Here is a 24,376-nt window from a genome sequence, read left to right as displayed (position 1 = left end):
CTCATTTGAAAAATACATGTATTTATAAGAATGTGATGCTGACAGGAACGAATGGCCCCAATGCTCGAAGAAATGTTATATGTATGTGATGGAGCTTATGACAAGAAGGAACTCATAAGGATGGAAATAAATATCTTGAATAAAGTGGGATTCGAATTGGGCATTCCACTCTCATACAGATTTCTTAGGAGATATGCAAGGGTATGTAAGCCATTACTTAAACATCTTTTCTAATATCTGTAGAATAATGTTAGTTTGATGTTAGTTGTAACTATCTTAGAGGGTCAGTAATGACATTTCTGCTGAAGAGAAAAGTCACATGTTTGTTTGTTAAAAGCTGATTTTTAGTGATGCCTACTGAAAATAGGGAAAATTTCTTAGCAAAGTCATATTGGACATCAGGTGTATTCCAAACCCAGATTGAAGTATTTATATACTTCAGCTCCAGATACAGGCTCTGTATATACATAATTTTAAGGTGAATTGTGGCAGTAACACAGAAATGATGTGGTCTTAAAAGTATGAAACTTGATGTGTTTACACTGATGTGGGTATGTCTGTTAGCTTGTTAATTGCTTGGTTAATTGAAAACTGCATGTCACTACATGTTCTAGATATTTCTCCAGAGCATTAACCCTGTTGGAATACTTCAGTTGTTAAGAAAGTTTACACTCCTTGATTTTCAGAATTATAACACTAGTGTGTGTTAGTGCAAAAAACTATCTGTTAAAGGTTTGAATTTCCGTAGTAATATTGCAGAAATCATGAAAAGATCAACGCTGGATTTTAGCTGTATGTTTGTCTAAATTTTTGACACAGTATGCTTACAGGATTGCAAAAGCAGTTAAAATTTAAGTTTTTGATGCAGAAACTGTGCTTTGGTACTGGTAGTTAATGTACACACACTTGTTTATAGGCCTATTTTTTCCTTATTTATTGGTAATATAACTTGATGTATTCTTAGTAAAATATATTTATCATAAGTGAAAAGTCCCTGACTTGATGTAGAATTGTTAGGTCAGGGCTTCGGTGTGATGGTTGCTCTAATTTTTTCATGTGGGTGATGTTAGTGGTGTAGGAAAGGGGAAGTAAATGAGGCTCTCCAGTGATTTTTGTAGAATATGTAGTGGAGATACTGTACTGGAACAGTATAGCCCTTCAGGCTGAATTTGACAAGGCTAAGGAAGATCTGGACAAGTTAGGAGGAGAAGAGTAAGAACAGGTGGGAAGTGGACACAGGAGGAACAGGCTTAGAACTAAATCAAGGAACAGGCTCAGAACTAAATCAGGCAGCTTCGTGGTGATTGTGAAAAATACGTTTGACCTGTTGCTTCAGTTAGAAATTCAGGAGCCTCGAGCAGATGAGGGTGTAGAGCACAACAAACTAAATGCAAATTGAAAAGTAAGAATTTAGGGAAGTCTGTAAAGAAAAACTTCTTTTACATAGTTCTCATGCTAGAGGTGTTGGCCAACTTTTGCAGGACAAACTGTAATCATAATACCAGCTCACAATTTTTTAAACCTGAAGCTGGTCTGTAGCAGATTACGAGCATTTTGGCTCACTTTGCAGAGACTTCACAAAGGAAGACATTGTGGGTATGGTGGGTGAATAGGGTAACAACATTCAGATATTCTACATACAGTATGTGGAGTTTTCTTTAGGCAGTCTGATGACTGCTGTATTTAGCTAGTGTGACAATATTTTGACTGTTTGTAGACATATTACTCCCTGCAGCTACATCTAACACTGCTGCCTTAACATTCCATTAGACTGGTGTAGATATTCAGCCTTGAAACTCTTGATTTACCTCAGGGTCCAGCTATGCTATGTCCTGTTCTTCCTCGGCACCAAACTTTCTTCCATGCAGATTTTTATAAGTGCCTATAAAAGAAAACATTGCCTCTACTAAGTGTAGATTGCATCCAATGAACTATGTATATTGTCACAGCCTTTCACCAAAGGCTACACATTTTGCGGGAACCAACTAATATTACCATCTTGTTACCATTCTGTGTGAGAATAGTATATAATGTACAATCATGTATGTACATCGTATTCATCTTCCTTGGTGTAGGAAATCTTCCACGGACCAGAGCTTTTTCCTCCTTGCTTTATGGAGATTACAGATTCTCTCCAGCAGGTTCTCTGCACCTGTTGGGTAATAGTTTCCCCACAGTGTGTGGCCCGATGTTAACAAACGAATTGCAATCAAGCACATCTTTAATCTAACTTCTATATTTGATGGTTGATACATGCCTGTCAACGAATGGCATGTATTACTACATATGAAGTGTTACCTGGCAAAGATTGCATTAGCAGAGACATGTCAATGTTAAGTTCGTATCTTCTCTCAGGTGCCTTGACGGACCTCATTTGAACTCAATTGGGAAAGTCAATTTGGAGTTGGAATGGCTGCATATATCTCATGTAGTTCCTGTTTCCCCTCGGTGATATTATACTATACATGGCCTTCACCTCAACAGGAAGCTGAAGGGTAAACGGGCTGGGGCCCCCCCAGGGGGCTCACCACTCTTGGCGGGTTTGTGCTTGGCTACCACAGGCCCCAGTCTTTGCAGCACTTTTTTCCCTTCCGTGCTGTCTATCCTCTTGCTATTTTTTCTTCTGCCTTGAGAACATGTGTGGGGTATTATTAGGAATGTTCTGCACTCTGTTGCTGACCTGCGAACAGTCTCAACTTTCTTTTTGGCGCCTTTCCCTTTCTTTGTTGCCCTTCTCCTCTCATTCCTCCACTTAGGTGTTTGAGAATCCTCTTTCCTTCTTCCTTCCAGTGCGCTCCTGAAGGCTGGCCCATGCGTCTGATACGTAAAAGGTGGCTAGGTAATAAGTAATTACCTGCTCCAGGACGACAGGTAAGGTTCACTCGTACCCCCTGGTGCAGACCAGGCCCAGGGTGGGGTGATTGCCTGAGCTGTAACCTTCCCAAAATGCTGATTGGTCCCTCTGTCGGGTGTTCGGGAGGTGTGAACAATTGTCTAAGGCGGGTGTGCACCCTTGCGAAGGGGTCCCCCAGTTCGAAGGACCGCGCCATTGGAGATGCTGGCAACTATGGATTTCCTCTCGATGAGTCAATCGTCCTCTCCATTGATGTTGACAAAACATAAATGTAATGGGGCTACTGATTAGGAGACCCTTCCCGCCGCACCGTGGTTCCCTGTGGTATCACGTACTGAAGATGCAGTCCTTTGCCATAGTCAATCCATTTATTATTCAAAAGGTGCTTATGCCATTGCTGGCCCTGTTAAATCCTGCTTTTGTTTACGGAATGGCACTTCGCTTTTGAAGACAGCTTCAGATTCTCAAGCACAACTGCTACTTGCTGCCTTGCTTCTCCACAGCTACCCTGTTCATGTCGAGGCATATAGGACTTCGAATTCTCCCTGTGGTGTAATTTCCACCAGGCTGCTTGACGGTCTAACCAATGCTGAAATACTCTTACCTCTCTGATCAGGGTATAATTGCCATTAATCATGTAATGGAAAAAGGTCAATTCCTCCTTGGTGTCCACCTGTGATCTTTTCCTCACCTTTGACAGGGTGATGCTGCCATCAAAGATTAAAGCAGGCTTTGAAATCATCACAGTCCGACCGCACATTCCGAATCCGATGCATTGCTACCAGTGTCATCGGTTCAATCACACTAGAACATCTTGTCGGCACCCAGCCAAATGTGTAACCTGTGGCAGGGATGTAGACAGGGGAGAATGTCTACCTCCTTCTCTCCGCTGTATCAACTGCAATGGCTGCCACACCACCTTCTCTCATGATTGTCCTGTGTATCTAGATGAGCAGACTGTAAAAGAGATTAGTCTAAAGCAAAAATGCCTTACCCAGTAGCTCACAAGTTACTGGCTTGTCGCAAACCCTGTAGTCTCCCCTTTGGCACCTATAGTTAAGTGCTTATTACCCCTCGCTATATGAAGGACCTGGCGCTGCAGACAAGCAACCCCAAATTCGACTATGAGGTTGTGAAGTCGCCCAGTGTCAAGGTAGCATCGTTGCCCCACTGTGCTATAAACTGTCAAATTCCCGTCTAAAGGGGTGAAGCTACCCACTACACAACCAGCAGGAGGAAAGGACAAAAGGAGAACTCCTGACAAGACTTCCTCCGTTCCTCCAGCCAAACATCAAAGTCTTCCTCTAACCACAAGGACTCGAAGTTTGCTATAGACAAACGGTCCTTTCCTTCACCAACTCAAAGATCCTGCTTGACGGTGTTGCAATGTGGTCACTTAGCCTGGCTGGCCTCTGATTTGCTGTAGTGCAGCACCAACTGTCTTTCAGTGTTGGACTCCACAGACTGACTGCACAAGCATGTCGATGCTTCTGTGGACTCCATGGAGCAGGAGCCAGGATCCTCCTGCTTCTGTGCCCTGTAGTAGCGACTCTCCATCAGCTGTCCCTCTGCGGCGACAGTTGATACCCCTACATTTCATCATGACTGTTCTCCAGTGGTCCCACAAAGAGATTTACGCTTGTTTATAGCAGCATAGCATCCCCTTGTACTCTGCCTTCAGGAAACAAAATTATGCCCTCGGGACCACTTTGTGCTTGCACATTACATAACGATTCGTTTTGACCATCCCCCTGAGGTCTGCATGACATCTCATTCGGGTGTCACGCTGCTCATGAGGGATGACCTTTAGTCAACCCATCTCACGGACTACCTGTCTAAAAGCTGTTGCCGTACACTTTTTCATTCCCCACCTGACTTTCTCCCTCTGTACCATTTGTCACTTCATCATTCGATGTCACCAGGACAGACATCCTTCAGCTTATTGGGCAGCTACCTCCCCTGTTTTTGCTACTCGGTGACATTAATGCACATCATCCCCTTTCTGGTTCTCCCAGGACCTGCCAGAGAGGTGCCCTCCTGGCCGACCTTCTTAACTGAACCTCCTGTGACTTAACGCTGGATCACCCACTTTCCTTTCCAACTCCTCGCACACTTATTCCCATTTGGACCTATCCTTCCGCACTGCCCAGCTTGCCCATAGTCTTGAGTGGTCTGTTCTGATGCCTACTCAAGTGACCATTTCCAGTGTGCTATGTTTGCTGACTCCTACCTCATCCACATACATGCCCAAATGGCAGCTTACTAAGGCTGACTGACAGCTTTACTCCTCCCTGGCGAACTTTGCAGAACAAGATTCCCTCAGTTGTGATGACCAGGTGGACTATCTTACCAACATTATCCTTATTGCTGCAGAATGTTCCATTCCTCGCCCTTCCTCTTTTACCACATCGTGTCCCAGTCCTTCGGTGGACTGAGGCAAGCCGTGATGCAATTCACGAACGGAGAAGTGCTCTCCACGTTTTCAACTGTGACACTACGCTGGAAAACTGCATTCATTGTAAACAGATGCTTGCAAAGTGTCGTTGAGTTCTTCGGGATCGCAAAAGAGCTAGTTGGATTTCATTCTCTATTAACAGTTCCACACCTTTTGTCATGTGGGCCAATCTCTGACAGATCTCTAGAACCAAGGTCCATTCCCCATTTCCAGCCTGAAAGTAGGTGCCGATGTCATCGTAGATCCTTTTGCTATATCTATCACCTTGGGCCGCCATTTTTCGGAAGTTTTGAACTCTTCCCAATATCACCCTGCCTTCATCCATTGGAAACGAGTGGAGGCGGCTTGGGTGATACCCTTCTCTTCTCTGGATAGTGCTATAATGCTGCCTTCACTATTAGGGAGCTACATCATGCTCTGTTCATCCCGGTCCACCACCCGAGGGCCAGATGCTATAAACATTCAGATGTTGCTGCACCTCTCTTGCAGGCAGGCACTTTCTGCTTAACACACACAACTGCATCTGGGCTGAGGGCTCATTTCCTGGACGCTGCTGTGAAGCCACAGTCACACCCATACCTAAGCCTGGTAAGAACAAAATCTTCCTTCTAGCTACCGTCCCACCTCTTACCAGTTGCATTTGCAAGGTGGTGGAACATACAATTCATGCCCAGCTGGTGTGGTGGCTAGAATCTCTCCATTTACTCACGAATTCACAGTGTGGGTTTAAAGTGCAGCATTCTGCAGTTGACCATCTTGTTACTTTTTCCACCCATGTCATGAAGGATTTTCTTCGGAAATCCCAGACTGGCCGTGTTTTTAGATTTGGAGAAGGCCTAAGACACCTGCTGGAGAACTGGTATCCTCCGTACTTTTTACACTTGGAGCTTCTGTTTTCTTTCGGCATTTTTACGAGACTGTTTTCAAGGTGCATATGGGTTCTGCCTTGTCGGACATCTTTATCCAGAATAACAGTATGCCTCAGGGTTTGGTCCTGAGTGTCGTCCTCTTTGATATTGCCATAATGGCCGGTCTCACGTTGAGAATCTCCAGCTCCCTTTTTGTTGAGGATTTTCCCATCTATTGCAGTTCTCCATGGACCTGTCTCACTGACTGGTGTCGTCAGTGCAGTCTTCGTAGTCTTCACTCCTGGAGCATCTCCATTGGCTTTCGCTTTTTCACTGACAAAGCCGTCTGTATGAATTTCTGCTGGCACAAATGGTTTCTCCCACCATCTCTACATCTTGGATCTGTTGCCCTTCAGTTCATTGACACTAAGAAATTTCTGGGGCTCATGGTTGATAGGAAACCCTTTTGGTCCTCCCATGTCTCTTACCTGGCAGCCCGTTGTACAGTCCCTCAATGTCCTGTGTCCTCAATAGTACTTCTTGGGGTGCCGATCGAACCACTCTCCTCCATTTGTACTGGTCCCTTGCCCATTCGAAACTAGACTATGGGTACTTAGTGTATCTGCATGCCCATCCCTCTTACACTATCTCAACACTATCCACCATTGTGGCATCAATTTGGCCATGGGTGCCTTTTACACTAGCCTGGTTGAGTCTGTATACTGAAGCTGCTGAACTACCACTGTCCTACTGCTGTAACTTTCTCCTCAGCAGGTATGCATGCAATTTTTGTGCCATGTGTAGCCACCCATCCTATGCCTCCTTTGATTCTTTCGATCACCAGTATGGGGTGTCCCCCTCATGTTACCTCCTGGAGTCTGCTTCAACTACGTGCTACGGTGGCTTAACTTCACACTACTTGCAACTTTCCCAGTGGGTGTGAACACTTCGCCACCTTGGCATTGTGAAGTGACCATGTTTAATCTTTACCTTCATTTTCTTTCCAGCTTTGATCTGTTGTTGTCAGTTTCACAACCTTTGCGTGGAACTTCACGAAAGTGCCTTTGTATACACTGATGGTCCCGACTGTGGGATCGGGTGTGCCTTAGTCATTGGAACTCGTGTCTTTAGATATCAGCTTCCAGCACACGCCTCGGTATTTACAGCTAAGCTTTTCGCCTTGTATCAGGCCACGGAGTACATCTGGCGACACAGCTTTCCCAATTGTCCTCTGCTCAGACTCTGTGCCCTCCAAAGTATCTGTGTGCTGTATACTGCTCATCCCTTAGTGCAGCAGGTCCAGGAAGACTCACTTGCTCATTCTAGGAGTCAGTCATGCGTCTGTGGTTCCCTGGTCATGTCAGTTTGCCAGGAAACAAGGCTACGGTTCTCATACTGCAGCCCGTGAGTATATCTATTCCTTGCGATGCTATCTGCATTGCCATCTGTCAAGAGGTGGCATCTCTTTGGTGTTGTCAATGGTCCTCCCTTCAAGGGAATAAGCTACGGCTTATTAAGCCTCTCCTGGTGCCGGGAGGAGATTATTTAAACTTGGCTGTGTATTGGGCACTGCCTTCCTAGCAATTGTCATTTGCTCGGTGATGTTGCCCCACCACTTCGTACACCTTGTGCCCAAATTTTAACTTTTCACCACTTCCTGCTGGAATGCTCTTTTTTTATGTTTGAGCTTAAGTTTGCTATCTGATTTATCAGCCGTTTTAGTGAATGACGCATGGGCTGTCTACCACGTTTTACTTTTTGACTGCCAAAGCAATATGGTGAAGGCCATTAAATTTTAGTTTTAAACCTTCATATTTGTATGGTGGCTTTTTAAGCCCTTTTTCCATGTGCTTTTTTAGTGGTCTCCTTTTCTGTCCATTGGGACTGACATATAGTTTCCCTCATCTGTGTTCTATAGTTTTTATTTGGGCACATAGGACCTCCAGTTGTTTTTACACCCCAAAACAAGCTGGCTGGGCTAATAGTAGAAAATTAGTGATAAAATGCCAGTGGCTACAGGGTTGGTAAAATCGTCTTAAGAGTGAAAGGGGGGGGGGGGGGGGAGGCGCAGGAACACAGTTTTAAGACAGGTTATGAATGAAACAAACCTTTTCAGTGTGGGGAAGAAATGAAGTGTAATTCTGCTTATTGTATCAGCACTAACAGCTGTTCGTTAAAAACTTGCAACAGAAATCTTATTTCAACTCAGTGGAGAATGTCAGTAGTCTTCACTGCATCAGAATATTCTAGGACTAAAAAGTAAAATTAATCAACTAATAATCGGCATTGATGAATGTCATCAAACCCAGTTGACGTAACTCACCTCTTGAACATGTGTTAAGTGCTACATGATTTAGGTTAGCATCTCACTTTTGTAGAACAGATGTGGGAATAATGGCTTCTCATAAATTTAAGAACAAATATTCATAAATATTACCTGGAGCAGCATATAGGAGCATGTGTAACAAAAGTAGAATTTCAGAGGTGTCCATTGAGCACCTACTGGTAATTCCAATCTGTTCATAAACTGTGAATCTGTTCTGGCCTAATAAACATAAAAACAAAGAATTGTTGTTCTTGTCTTCAGTCCTGAGACTGGTTGGATGCAGCTCTCCATGCTAATCTATCCTGTGCAAGCACCTTCATCTCCCAGTACCTACTGCAACCTACATCGTTCTGAATCTGCTTAGTGTATTCATCACTTAGTCTCCCTCTATGATTTTTACCCTCCACACTGTCCTCCAGTACTAAATTGGTGATCACTTGATGTCCTACCAACCGATCCCTTCTTCTAGTCGAGTTGTGCCACAAACTTCTCTTCTCCCCAATCCTATTCAACACCTCCTCATTAGTTATGTGATCTACCCACCTAATCTTCAGCATTCTTCTGTAACACCACATTTAGAAAGCTTCTATTCTCTTCTTGTCTAAACTATTTATCGTCCATGTTTCATTTCCATACATGGCTACACTCCATACAAATACTTTCAGAAACGACTTCCTGACACTTAAATCTATACTTGATGTTAACAAATTTCTCTTCTTCAAAAACGCTTTCCTTGCCATTGCCAGTCTACATTTTATATCCTCTCTACTTCGACAATCATCAGTTATTTTGCTCCCCAAATAGCAGAACTCCTTTACTACTTTAAGTGTCTCATTTCCTAATCTAATTCCCTCAGCATCACCCGACTTAGACTACATTCCATTATCCTTGTTTTGCTTTTGTTGATGTTCATCTTATATCCTCCTTTCAAGACTGTCCATTCCGTTCAACAGCTCTTCTAAGTCCTTCGCTGTCTCTGACAGAATTACAATGTCATCGGCGAACCTCAAAGTTTAATACCTACTCCGAATTTTTCTTTCGTTTCCTTTACTGCTTGCTCAATATACAGATGGAATAACATCGGGGATAGGGTAAAACCCTGTCTCACTCCCTTCCCAACTGCTGCTTCCCTTTCATGCCCCTCAACTCTTCTGCCATCTGGTTTCTGTACAAATTGTAAATAGCCTTTCACTCCCTGTATTTTATCCCCGCCACCTTCAGAATTTGGAAGAGAGTATTCCAGTCAACATTGTCAAAAGCTTTCTCTAAGTCTACAAATGCTAGAAATGTAGGTTTGCCTTTCCTTAATCTTTCTTCAAAGATAAGTCATAGGGTCAGGATTGCCTCACATGCTCCAACATTTCTACGGAATCCAAACTGATCTTCCCTTAGGTCCGCTTCTACCAGTTTTTCCTTTCGTCTGTAAATAATTCGTGTTAGTATTTTGCAGCTGTGACTTATTAAACTGATAGTTCGGTAATTTTCACATCTGTCAACACCTGCTTTCTTTAAGATTGGAATTACTATATTCTTCTTGAAGTCTGAGGGTATTTCACCTGTCTCGTACATCTTGCTCACCAGATAGTAGTTTTGTCAGTAGTTCTAATGGAATGTTGCCTATTCCGGGGGCCTTGTTTCGACTCAGGTCTTTCAGTGCTCTGTCAAACTCTTCACGCAGTATCTTATCTCCCATTTCATCTTCATCTACATCCTCTTCCATTTCCATAATATTGTCCTCAAGTACATCGCTCTTGTATAAACCCTCTATATACTGCTTCCACCTTTCTGCCTTCCCTTCTTTGCTTAGAACTGGGTTGCCATCTGAGCTCTTGATATTCATACAAGTGGTTCTCTTCTCTCCAAAGGTCTCTTTAATTTTCCTGTAGGCAGTATCTATCTTACCCCTAGTGAGACAAGCCTCTACATCCTTACATTTGTCCTCTAGCCATCCCTGCTTAGCCATTTTGCACTTCCTGTCGATCTCATTTTTGAGATGTTTGTATTCCTTTTTGCCTGCTTCATTTACATTTTTCTATTTTCTCCTTTCATCAATTAAATTCAATATTTCTTGTTACCCAAGGAGTTCTACTAGCCCTAGTCTTTCTACCTACTTGATCCTCTGCTGCCTTCACTTCTTCATCCCTCAGAGCTACCAGTTATACTGTATTTCTTTCCCGCATTCCTGTCAATTGTGCCCTTACGCTCTCCCTGAAACTCTGTACAACCTCTGGTTTAGTCAGTTTATCCAGGTCCCATCTCCTTAAATTCCCACCTTTTTGTAGTTTCTTCAGTTTTAATATACAGTTCATAACCAATAGATTGTGGTCAGAATCCACATCTGCCCCTGGAAATGTCCTACAATTTAAAACCTGGTTCCTAAATCTGTCCTACCATTATATAATCTGATACCTTCTAGTATCTCCGGGGTTCTTCAATGTATACAACCTTCTTTCATGATTCTTGAACCAAGTGTTAGCTATGATTAAGTTGTGCTCTGTGCAAAATTTTACCAGGCGGCTTCCTCTTTGATTTCTTAGCCCCAATCCATATTCACCTACTATGTTTCCTTCTCTCCCTTTTCCTACTGTCGAATTCGTCACCCATGACTATTAAATTTTTGTCTCCCTCCACTATCTGAATAATTTCTTTTATCTCATCATACATTTCTTCAATTTCTTCATCTGCAGAGCTAGTTGGCATATAAACTTGTACTACTGTAGTAGGCATGGGCTTCATGTCTGTCTTGGCCATTATATGTTCACTATGCTGTTTGTAGTAGCTTACCCGCATTCCTATTTTCCTATTCATTATTAAACCTACTCCTGCATTATCCGTATTTGATTTTGTATTTATAACCCTGTATTCACCTGAGTAGAAGTCTTGTTCCTCCTGCCATCGAACTTCACTAATTCCCACTATATCTAACTTTAACCTATCCATTTCAATCTTCAAATTTTCTAACCTACCTGCCCGATTAAGGGATCTGACATTCCACACTCCAATCCGTAGAACGCCAGTTTTCTTTCTCCTGATAACGACGTCCTTCTGAGTAGTCCCTGCCCGGAGATCCGAATGGGGGACTATTTTACCTCTGGAATATTTTATCCAAGAGGATGCCATCATCAATTAACCATACAGTAAAGCTGCATGCCCTCGGGGAAAAATTATGGCTGTAGTTTCCCCTTGCTTTCAGCCATTCGCAGTACCACAACAGCAAGGCCGTTTTGGTTAATGTTAAAAGGCCAGATCAGTCAATCATCCAGATTGTTGCCCCTGCAACTACTGAAAAGGCTGCTGCCCTTTTCAGGAACCACACGTTTGTCTGGCCTCTCAACAGATACCCCTCCATAGTGGTTGCACCTACGGTACGGCTGTCTGTATCGTTGAGGCATGCAAGCCTCCCCACCAACGGCAAGGTCCATGGTTCATGGGGGGGGGGGGGGGAATAGTGGTTACTGGTGACTTAAATGTAGTCTGTCTGTCAGACCAGACAGTACAGGTAACTTCATTATTATATGACCATCACTCCCCAAGCAGAGGTAATCCTGTTATAAAATCTTTAACATCAAAAGATTCTAGTAAAGATAAAAATCAACAATTTAGTGTGCTTCTTAGTTTCATAACATGCTAAGCTATCTGTTTAAAAATTCATTTATTAGTGGACCATTACCTGAATGGTTGAAATATGCTGAAATTAAGCCATTGTTTAAGAAAGTCAAATTTCCATCCCATTTCACATTTGCCAGTAGTCACAAAGTTCTAGAAAAAGCAATCAGCTTCTTAACCATCTGACAACAAATATTACCAAAGTCTCAGTTTAGATTTCTAGAGTTCTAATACGCAGTAAAAATGTACTAAATATGTTAAATTAGTCTACTGTTATGTTCTATGTCAAAGAAAGTTGACTGTAAATCACAATAACCTAAGTAAATCAGATTATAATCAAGTAACAAGAATTGTTGCAAAATTGTCAAATTCCTGTATCTGACTGGAAACAGAGGGTGTCCTTAGGAAAGGCACGAATTAAGCTATCACGCATCAAACAGGGAACTAATTAATGAGGTGAGGTGTCCCACAAGGTTCCATCATAGGCCTCTTGCTCTTTTTGTGTGTATCAATGATCATTCATCAGTACCATTGCCAGATGCCGAGTTTGTTTTGTTTGCAGCTGACATAGACATTGCAATCCATAGCAAATCAAATGTAGTTGTAGGAAGATGGGTTAGTAAAATTTTCATGAGCATTAGTAAATGGTTCTTAGCTGATGTTTTGTCACTCAACTTTGGAAATGCCCTACTTGCAGTTTGGAACTTGTGAAAGGTTCTGTGCCATATTTGCCTAAGATGACACAGGAGTGGGAGCAGCACACCACAGAACTGCTAAAGTGTGTAAACAAACCTACATTTGCAATGTGAGTGTTGTCATAGATATAAAAATGAAAATGCTCACTTTCATTCCATAATGAAAGCCAAACTAAGCCTTCCCAAGTGCAAAAACGTGTATTAAGAACCGAGTGTGAACTAAAACAGACTGCAGAGGCCTGTGTAAGGAAATAAGGATGCTAACTACTGCTTTTCACTAGATTTATTCCTCGGTCAAATTTTTTAAAAATCTTCCTCACACAAATAGCTAAGGTCATGGAATTAATACTAGAAATCAGAATAATCTTCAAAAATACTTGAACACCAGTTCAAAAAATATCCATTATTCAGGAATACAAATTTTCAGTGGTATGCCAGCAGCCACAAAAGTTCTACTACTAAAAAATTCAGTTAAAGAAGAGCCTAAATCAGTTGTTGGTGACAAACTACTCCTACATGGGAGGCACATTAGCATACTTCTATTTCTCATTGTTTGCTTTTCATTTTAAATATTTGTGTAGTTTTCTTCTGACACGTTCAACCTGGAGGATCTCCTCACGATGGATAAATTGGAATGAAAAGTACATCTAATTCTATCAAAAACAGTTTAAATGATTCCCACACGGGAATTAATTTCCATTGTTAATCTGATAAAACTTGAATTGTTACTAAGTTCAAAAGTGATGTGAAGCATTATTCTTGGTAGTACATAAAATCGGTACATAAATTGTGGGTCTGGTAGTCTAGATTGTCATGATAACGCAGCAAGTAATCATATGACTTGCCGTTAAGTAGTAATACATTTTTCAGTTCCATATTCACAGTTGTGTGCTTATTATTGCTTAAATTTTGTTGCAGTGTTCCAAAGTAACTCTACCAGTCCTAACATTGGCACGTTACATCCTTGAACTCTCCCTTATGGAATACACATTTGTGTCTGAATCGGATTCAAAGTTGGCTGCAGCTGCTTTATTACTTGCTTTAAAAATGAAAGAAATATCTGGGTGGACAAAAACTCTTCAGTATTATTCTGGTGAGTCAGTTGTACAATTAAGATACACAGATGTTTATTGAATACGGTGATAATACTGGTTTCTTTCACAGGTTATAGTCTTGAAGAAATCCAGGATCTGGTTTTTAAGTTGAATGACATGCTGAAGATGAAACCAAAGGAAGCATTGTCCACAGTAAGAAACAAATATTCCCACAAGTAAGTGTGTAATCCATTGCATTAACTATTCTTCACTGAAAAACACACTGCTTAGAATCCTCTGCAGCACTGAAAGAATTACTGTATTTACCTGATTCCAAACTGAGGTTCTCAGATTTAAAGTGTCGCCATGTTTGCAGATAAAGCTTTGGAAACTGATATTGTGTAGATTTACTTTAAAAAATTCATAAGGGTTGAAGGGAGAAAAGTGATGCCATCTTGGCTGAGAATGAGTATGAATTCAGGGAGAGAAGTGATGATTGAGCAGCTTATTTGGTAGTGCTGCCAACCATGAGGATGTGTACCACATATCCTAGTGTCTTATGAATATCTACCAGTTTGTTGGAATCCATTGGATTGACTTCAAAACTGTTAAAATATTAAATATACATTACTGCAAGAGAGTAAAAGTATATGTAAGAGACAGTGGCATACTTCCATGTGTCAAGCAGCTTTGTTCTCAACTCTCACCATTAGATACAATGGAAATAAAAAGGAATATATGTGTCTGTCTACTGGCTGTGTAGAACCAGCCAATGTTCAGAAGTAAGAGGTAAAATCTCGTGTCAGTATAGATGTGAAATCATTGTGACAACCATGTCAGAAACAATATATTTGAAAGAAACAGCCACATATTTGTGACAACAAAGATTATTCACATGCAGCAATTTCAGCTTTTTACTATTAATATTGTTATTGTACACTAAAAATGAAGATAAAATTAATGTAAACCATCGTAGAAGGTTTAGCCAAGAGCTAAACATAAATTTGAAACATTACACCCCGCTGGATTTATATCCACATATGCTACAGTTACATTACCATCGTCCTCACAAATACAAGTAGTACCACACTGTGTGCCGTGAGCTGTGGGCCATCTGGGGGCAAACACAGTTGCCGAGCACTTATCTGAGCACTATGCTCAAGCCTCTGTCTGGGAATTATTCCCCAGTATTTTGCATCATCAAATGGTGGATGGAAAGGAAAGTCCTCTGGTTCACTGAACATTACAGTGAACCCTGTAATGCTCCATTTACAGAGTGGGAGCTCCTCATTGTCCTTGCGTATTGCCCAGACACAGCTCCTAGGCCATATTGGATCCAGTCAATGATCAAACATCTCTTGTGTGGCTAAAAGCGACATCTCTTAGTCATCTTCAACCGCATCTGATGGTATGGTGTCTTCCATAGCAATGGCGAGAGCACCATCATTCCAGTGCTCAAACCTGGCAGCTACTCACTTGATGTGGATAGCTATCGGCCCATCAACCTCACCAATGTTCTTTGTAAGCTGTTAGAATCTATGGCAAGTCAACAGTTATGTTGGGTCCAGGAGTCGTGTGGCCTACTCGCTCCATGCCAAGGCAGTTTCCGCCAGGGTCGCTCTTCCACTCATAATCTAGTTTCCCTAGAGACTGCCATTCGAACAGCCTTTTCCAGACAATCTCTTTTGATTTACGAAAAGCTCACGACATGACCTGGGAACATCAAATCCTTGCCACATTGAGTGGGGGCTCAGGGCCCGCTCCTGATTTTTTTTTTTAATCCAAAATTTACTATTGTTCCGCACTTCCCGTGTCAGTGTCTCCCATATCATCCCCCCTGCCCATATTCAGGAGAATGGGGTCCAACAAGACTTAATACAGAGGGTGTCTGTTTTTAGTGGCCATTAATGGTCTAACAGCAGCTGTCAAGCCATCTGTCCCACCTTCTCTGTATTCAGAAGACTTCTGCATATCGTACTGCTCCTCCAGTACTGATGTTGCTGAGCGGCACCTACAGGAAGCCATCCACAAGTCACTGTCTTGGGCTTTAGCCCACAGCTTCAGTTCTCAGCTGCGAAGTTGTCTCGCATGCACTTCTGTTAGTGGAGCACCATTCATCCGGAACCAGAACTTTACCTTAATGACGATCCACTTACTGTAATGGAGACATATCGATTCATAGGGCTGGTTGTGAACGCCCCATTGATGTGGCTTCCTCGTGTTAGTCAGCTGAAGAGGAATTGCTGGCAGCACCTCAGTGCCCTCCACTGCCTGAGAAACACCAACTGGGGTGCAGATGGCTCTATGGAAGTCTGGTTTATGGTTCTGTGGTGCCCCTAATGTCGTCGCCCCCCCCCCCCCTCTCTCAGGGGGCTCACGGTTCTTTCGTGAGTACGTGTGTGGCGAGCACGGGGCCCCGAGCTATTGCAGCCTTCCTTCTTTCCAGCAGGGCTGCATTTCCTTGCCTTTCCTCTCCTTGCTTCTTCCCGTTCACCCTCTCTTCTCCTTCTTTGGTGTCTTTAAGTTAGCCCCTCCGTCCTCCTGGTTCTGTTGATTTTGCAATTTGGTTTTGTTGTGTAATCACCTAATCCTTTTGGCACTCCCTGGTCCCTATTTAGGGTTTGACCTCCATTACTAAATTTCTGTTCCGTAGTGAGAGCCATGTGAGGAAGAGCAGCTTACCTAGTCTCTCAGACATGTGCCCTCTTAGTCCATTCCACCTTTTCTTTCACGTCATTGTCTGATGCTAGGCTGCATAGCCAGCCTATTTGGTGGGTCGCTATGTACCCTTTTGGTTAACCCCCTGAACACACAGGTATCACACTTCTGATACCTGAGCTGTGACCACCTAAAGTTAGCCTAGGAGTGGTTGCTTGTCATCCTGGAGCATCGGAGCTCCCAGCAGTGGCCGTTGTGCCATACAGCCCTTGCTGTGGCTGGGTGGGGCCTGTGGGAAGAGCCCCTGATCGGAGTGGGTGGTATCAGGGTGAACACTATGCAAATGAAACGCATACCAGGTCCAGAACTCTGGCCACTCTTTTGCGGCTGTCTCTGTGTGGAACTGACTCTCCTAGTGCTGCTTCTCCAGCCCTTTCGGCCTTCCCTTCCATGGTTACCCCTCTGGGAGGATGGTCAGGCCAGTCGGCTTGGGGCGAAACCTTTCCCCTGCTATATGGTTTGCACCAGGACTGATGGGGATACTTTCACCAATACCGAAGCTTTATTTTTTGTGGAACACATTGAAGACAAGTTTGGCAAAGTAGACTCTCTGCAAGATGCAGTTGGGTTCGTTGTTGATAAAAACTGCTTCAGCTGCCGAGTCTGTGGCTCTTCGTGCCTGTAACCGTCTTGGCAAAATTCCTGTGTCCATTACCCCCCACCAGACTCTAAATATGGTTCAAAGCGTGATTTTTCACAGGGACCTCATCCTTCAAACTGATGAGGAACTTCGGGACAATCTCTGACGGCGGGGTGTTCACGTTGTTCGGTGTGTTCAGAAGGGTCCGAAGGACAATCACATTGATACTGGTGCCTTTATCATGGCCTTTGAAGGGGATACCTACCCCCACCCCCCCCTCCCCGAGAGAAAGTAAAGATTATGGTTTATCAATGTGACGAAGCCATACATCCCACCACCTACGAGGTGTTTTAAGTGCTTGCGTTTTGGACACGTCTTCTCGCTGTTCCCAGGCCCCTCTCTATGGTGACTGGACGTCCACTCCATCTCAAACAGAAAAGAAGAAACATAAGTCCTAGGACAAAGAGCCTCTGGTGTTACCAGAGGTCCCATCCCCAGCTTTGCATCCTGATTCTGACATGTTGTTCATGGATGTCGCCCACTCTGTCAGTGATGGGTGGTGACCTAGTGGCATGACTGGCCTTAGCCTGTTCATCCGCCATTTGAATCATCATTCTGTGGTTATCCAATGGAATTGTAATGGATATTACCATCACCTTCCAGAGTTGAAAACCCTAATTTAGCTTACTCTGCAGCTTGTGTGGTTCTACAGGAATCTCATTTTACTGATGATCACTCACTGACCCTCTTTGGGTTCTGTGTCTTCTGTTATCGGGTCGGTCCCCCTGCGGGCCTCTGGTGGCGTTTGTACATTGGTCTGTACAAGTGTTGCTAGCACGTGGATTCCTCTTCAAACTACATTGGAAGTGGTTGCTGTTAGTGTCCACCTCGACTCTGAGGTCACAGTTTGCAATTTTTCTCCCTCCTGACAAGACTCTTACACCTGCTGCCTTAACTGCTCTTCTTCAGCAACCTCCTCCTCCTCCGGGATTTCAATGCTCGTCATCCATTGTGGGGCACTGTATTTCCATATAGACGAGGTCTTCTCATAGATAAGTTTCTTACAGACCATGACTTGTGCCTATTTCATGATGGCTTCCCTACTCATTTCAGTGCCAGTCATGGTACCTTTTCTGCCATTCATCTTACTCGTCTCCCTCCCTCCTTCCTTCATTACACTGGTCGCCACAAGACACCCTTTGTTATAGTGACCATTTCCCACTGATTCTCTCGCTCCCTTTCCACTCCCCGATGGACAGGTTACCTTGTTGGACTTCCCAATGTGCCGATTGGCGTCTATATACTGCACAGGTCATTTTTTCTCCCTCTTTGTCGGGTTGTATTGATGACATCCTACGTGACGTGTCTGACGTGATTGTTCACACTGCTAGGATTGCTTTACCAAGCTCATCTGGGCCATTTCGTTGCCAGCAAGTCCTGTGGTGTAGTACAGCCATTGTCATTGCCATCGCCATCGAGCTTTGCAATACCTTAAGAGGCACCCATCCATTGCCAACCTTATTACCTTTAAACACCTTTGCGTTAAAGCTCCGTTATTTAATCAAACAGAGCAAACGGGTGTCAGGAAAGCTTGGTTTCTTCTCACGGTTCTACTGTCCCTGTATCATGGGTATGGGCTACAGTTCGCTCTCTCCAAGGTTGCCATCGGCAGTCCACCCTCCTGGGCCTTCACCTCCCGCATTGCCTTTGCTTGGAATTGTTGATTCTCGTGGAACATCTTGAAACCCATTTTGCAACATCAGCCTCCTATCTGGCTGCTTTCCTTCACCAGAAACAGCAGGCCGAAGCTTCTGCCTTGTTTTGCACCCTGTCAGTAAGAATCTTACAACAAACCTTTTACTGAATGGGAATTTCTTTCCGCACTTTCTTATTCTCATGATACGGCCCCTGGCCCTGACTCCATAACAAACTGCCTCAACATCTCAGTGATCCACAACTGCAACATCTTCACCCGGTGTTTAACCGTATTTGGCTCCAGGGTGACTTCCCTTCTCAGTGGTGCGATAGCATCATGGTTCCTGTCCTTAAGCTGGTAAGAACCCCCTATTTGTTGAAAGCTATCGGCCAATTAGTCTGACAAATGTTGTTTGCAAGTTACTTGAACGGATGGTAGCCTGTCGGCTCAATTGGGTCCTCGAATCTCAGGATCTATTCTCCCCTTACCAGTGTGGCTTCCGAGGGGGACGTTCTCCAATTGATCATTTACTTCGCTTGGAATCCGCAGTTCAGCAGGCTTTTTCCCCAGGGCCACCACTTGGTTGCAATATTCTTTGACCTTTGAAAGGCATATGACACGGCTTGGCGCCATCATCTTACTTACACTTCATCTGTGGGGTCTTTGGGGCCCACTCCAAATTTTTTCCGCCGGTTCCTGTTCCATCGTTCATTTGGGGTACTGTTTTTAGTTCTCCTCGGTCCCAGGAGATGGACATCCCACAGGGTTCTGTATTGAGTGTACTTCTTTTCCTCATTACTATCGATGGACTTGTGGCCGCTGTCGGTCCTTCGGTCACCCCTGCTCTGTATGTAGATGATTTCTGCATTTGGGTTAGTTCCTCCTCGATGGCCTCTGCAGAGTAGCAGCTCCAGGGAGCTATATTGCATGGACCCTCTCACATGGGTTTCAGTTGTCTCCTTTAAAATTGTGAGTTGTCCACTTCTGTTGCTGTACTACAATGTGCCTGATCTGGAGCTCTATCTCGATACACGACGATTACCCGTGGTCCCACAGTTTCGTTTCCTGGGTCTTCTTTTTGACAAGCAGCTCACTTGGCAGCCTAATATCAGACTTCTGAATGTAGGGGAGGTGTGGACTGCTCCAGCCTTCTCCGCCTTTATCGGGCATTAGTGCTGTCTTGCTTGGACTATAGTTGCCGAGTTCATGGTTCGGCTGCCCCTTCCCCACTGCACCTCCTGGATCTGGTCCACCATTGTGGATCCGTTTGGCCACTGGTGCCTTCCGTACTAGCCCTGCTGATAGTCTCCTGGTTGAAGCTGGGATCCACACACCCCCCCCCCCCCCCTTCTGTTCGGCAGTCCCAGCTTCTGGTTTCTTATGCAGTCACTGTCCATTCCTCTCCCACTCATCCTTCTTATTCTATCCTGTTCCCAGACCATGGACATCGCCCACCTGATTCCCACTGTCGGGCGGGTTTACCAGTTGGGCTCTTCGCCGTGATTTTCAGCTTCCTTCTTTGTCCTGTCTTCCGTGCTCCTTCCCCATCACCCTCCCATCCCCGGTTAGTGCCTCGGCCCCGAATTCGGATGGATCTCCGCCAAGGTCTGAAAGATTCCATTCCCTGACACTATTCCATTATTTCTTCTGCCAAATTTTATGGGAGTTTTGGGATGCTGTTGTTTTTTACACCGATGGCTCTAAATCTGCTGATCGTGTGGAATATGCCTTCACATCCTCTGTTGGAACGGAAACTCATTTAACGTAAAATCATCTCCTGCCACTTACATGTGAGGTGTTTACTGCGGAATTGATGGCAATATCCCAGGCCCCTACCTTTATTAAACAGTCCCAACTCTACCGCATTTTGTTATGTACGAACTCAATGAGTGGCCTCCTGGCTATTGACTGGTGTTTTTTCCCCACCATCCATTTGTCTGGACCATCTCCCTGATCTTCACTGTGCTGCTTGTTCTGTTTACTTCCTTTGGGTCCCTGGCCATGAGGGTAAACCATGTAATGAGCTTGCTGATCATTTGGTTGGGGGAGCAGTCTCTTACCCCCCCCCCCCTTATCTGTAACCCCTCCTGCAGCAGACTTACAGCTTGTCATCAAATCCCACTTCGCACAATCGTGGGCCAACTCTTGGGAGGCTATGTCCCTGTCTAATAAACTTCATGCGATTAAGGTGACACCAGTCCTGTGGCATTCTTCCTTCCACCTCTCGTGAAGGCTTCAGCCACCCTGTGTCGTCTCTGCATCGGCCATACCAGGCTGACCCATGGTTTTTTGTGTAATGAGCCAACCCCATTTTGTGGTTGTGGAGCCTTCCAGTCAGTAGCCCAAATTTTGGTGGAATGCCCCCTTCTTTTGGTTCTACGTACTAATTACAGACTTCGCCGCACTTTACCTTTAATGTTTGCTGATGATTCCCGGATGGTCAAACTGGTTCTCAGTTTCCTCTGTTGTACCTTGAACCTTGCTTGCATCAGGAAAAAGGGACTGATGACCCTGACCCTGTAGATTCGTCCCTCTATACCCCAGACCAAGTAATCCAAAGCTCAGCCATTTGGTGGACCACACAAATTTGTTCATTAAGGACACCACCCATTTTGTGGGACTTTGAAAAGAAAAGTGTATCTTGGCCACAGGCATGCTGGTTAGCTTCAACGTGAGGTCTTTATTCACGAATGTAACAGTACAAGATGCAATGAATGTCTTAGAGAAATGTATAGCACCTGATGTGATCTAGTGTGCCACTGTCTATTCATAAAATTCCCCTTTCAACCTGAAATTGGTGGTTGTTAGACAGATGGTGTAGCTATGGCTACCCTTCTCTTGCCTATTGCAGCAGACATCATTATGGAAGCAATACAAGAAACAGCACTCCAATCTGCACCATGACACACAGAATTTTGGCTTAGATATTTTGACGGTACTGGCCGCATGGAGAGAAAGGGCTATGAAATTTCCACCAACACCTTAACTAACAGCACAGCAGAATCCAATTCACTATGGAGATAGAAAAAAATAGGGTGCTGCCTTTCCTTGATGTGGAAGTTCACTGAAAGCCTGATGGTAAACTGGGCCATGGAGTCTATAGGACAGTATTGACAGGTACCTGCATGAATTGTCCCATTACACTACGCAGAAGAAATTTGCCCTGCACATTTAACCAAGAGGGCTGACAGGATCAGTGATAAGGGACATCTAAAGAGTGAACTACTAAACCTAAAGTTCATTTTTTGTGCCAGTTGTTATGGAATGAAAGTAGCAGAAAAAACCTATGGTGACAAAGAATAAAGGTAAGAGGAGAGCTAAAGATAGCACAAAACATCGCTCTATTACCATATGTTATAGGTGTCACTGAACAGGTGGGCAAAATTCTCGACCAAGCAGGCATCAAGCCAGTTTTCTGAAGCAGCAACAGAATAAAAGATGTTCTTCGCACAACGAAAGATACAGTTGACAAACTACATGTTGCTGGAGTTTACGAAATCAGGTGCGAATGTGGATTAGTGTATGTAGGAGAGATGGAGTGACCAATCAGCACAAGGATATATGAACACGAAAGATAAATCTGACTGGGACAGCCCACCAGTTCAGAGGTGGCAGAGCACCAGGATGTGTGCGGCAAACATTGATTTTGGTAAAGCTCGCATACTGACGAAACAGCCTCTTAGTTTCAGGAGGAAGATTAGACATGTCTATTGTCTCTCTAAACGATCGGCCATCATGCACAGAGGATGGGTACAGATTTCTGACGACTTAGCTGCCAGCAATAACAGTGCTAAGGGGTGATAGCTCACATGGAGCAACACATACAGGCATGCGGGAGAATGCAGTGGCCGCAGGTACATAGAGTAGTGGCGCACCTCAGCAAATGCTAGACAGCAGGAAAAAGCCCTGTCACAGTTGCTGCCTGGTTTTCCATTCGCCAATTTCCGCCAATCACAAGCAGTAAGCAAACACCAATCAATATGTCGGGTTTACACCAATGAAAAGACATAATAAAAACACCAATAAAGACTTCTAACATCCCTCTCCTTCATCCTAAACAGCCTATCAGAATTAGATCATTGCTATGTCTGCAGGTTAGTTTTCTCATTCAGCAGTAAACAGAAACACCTTGAAGGAGGTCACTTGCAACAGGGACCGAAATGTTGCTTAGGTTTATATATATATTAACAATGCAGTCACAAACCCAGAAAAATTTTGTTGACTGGGTTGATGGCTTTGGAAGCCTACATTTACATTTTTTATTTTATCTCCTTGTGATACCAAAATCTAAAAATTGATAAATGCCATAAATTTAAAATAGATATAACTTTTTAGAAATGTTTTTATGCCAATAAAACTTAATTTTAATTAGTCAAAATGTTAAGTTTTTCTCATTAGCCCCTTTAAAAAAAGGGGTTAATCTTATACTGAACTTAACACTATAAGTTGATTTACTAAGATTAAAAGTTAAACAAAGTAGTTGGTAAGGAGAAGCTGTTCCTTTCCTGTGTGTGTGTGTGTGTGTGTGTGTGTGTGTGTGTGTGTGTGTGTGTCACTAATTTTTTTCCTCTTTGTTCAGAATATTTTTTGAAGTTGCCAAAGAACCAGTATTAGCAGAAGTCAACCTGTGATGAACACACATGCCATTCTGGAGGTGCACTGCAGTAATCATTGTTGTTCAATTCTTCATTATTTACTGTTTTTTTTCTGCCAGTATATTTTGTACAAAGTCTGTTATTTATAGACCTTTACTGAGGTTTTATACAATTCGAGGTTGATACTTCCAGTGTAAAAACATTTTTATATTCTTTACTATTAATCTATACATACTTTTAGATGTACATATTTAAGTGCTGTATTTTAAGTCTTTTGAAAATAAAATTTTTGACGTGAATGTGAATTGGTCATGTGTGTACTTCAGTCGTTTTTGTATTGTCAGCATAGAACTGCCAACCAAGTCTTCCTTAAAATTACAAATCTGCTACTTTGCAGCAGTACTCAGCATCACTGCTGTTTATATTGTACAAACTTATAATTTTATGTATTTATGACAACTGACTGTAAGTCTGTAAATAGTGTAAAAAATAAATCTTCTTTTTGATAATTCATTGTCTTTGAGAATGACCTAAAAACCTAAGATGAAGGCAAAGTCCCGTGTGGAAAATCACGTCATGACCTGAGCCACAGATACTGCTGAAACAACTAATCACACTTGCTTTGTTTTCATGTTTTCCAGAAGTTAGATTCTAATTTATCAGTTGAGCCAAATTGTGAAATATCTTAAGCTTTGTCAGGTGTCTAAAAACCTATGTTCATCTTCGCTTTAGATGCAAACAGCTAAATCTCGGGTGTTGTTGATTATATGCATAAATGTGAAATCATTCTTGTTAACTTTGGTTTGTATCGATAGTATCACAATTCACATGTAACTGTGGTTCAGGTCACATTTGCAGGTAATGTGCTAGATTTGTCAGCTGAGTAGGGATGGGAAATGAATGAATGCATGTCTCGCTGCTAGATAATGTCTACATGCTTTTCTCATAAAATGTGCTTTGTTACTCATG

General features: G+C 43.3%; 1 protein-coding gene across 2 annotated transcripts in view; it reads left to right on the top strand.

Annotated features, from left to right (window-relative positions):
- LOC126236749 (G2/mitotic-specific cyclin-B3) overlaps positions 1 to 23,712 on the top strand; it is a 70,220-nt gene extending 46,508 nt beyond the window's left edge. For both annotated transcript variants that reach the window (XM_049946287.1, XM_049946286.1), the window contains exons 6-9: positions 46 to 201; positions 13,703 to 13,877; positions 13,949 to 14,054; positions 23,392 to 23,712. In XM_049946287.1, coding sequence (XP_049802244.1) covers positions 46 to 201; positions 13,703 to 13,877; positions 13,949 to 14,054; positions 23,392 to 23,443 — 489 coding nt within the window. In that variant the 3' untranslated portion in view covers positions 23,444 to 23,712. The remainder of the gene's footprint in view (positions 1 to 45; positions 202 to 13,702; positions 13,878 to 13,948; positions 14,055 to 23,391) is intronic.
- Positions 23,713 to 24,376: the final 664 nt, after the last annotated feature.

Source organism: Schistocerca nitens, chromosome 2 (assembly GCF_023898315.1).
Source record: "Schistocerca nitens isolate TAMUIC-IGC-003100 chromosome 2, iqSchNite1.1, whole genome shotgun sequence".
In the NCBI taxonomy this organism is placed as follows: Eukaryota; Metazoa; Arthropoda; class Insecta; order Orthoptera; family Acrididae; genus Schistocerca; species Schistocerca nitens.
This window is presented reverse-complemented; position numbering and strand designations above follow the sequence as displayed.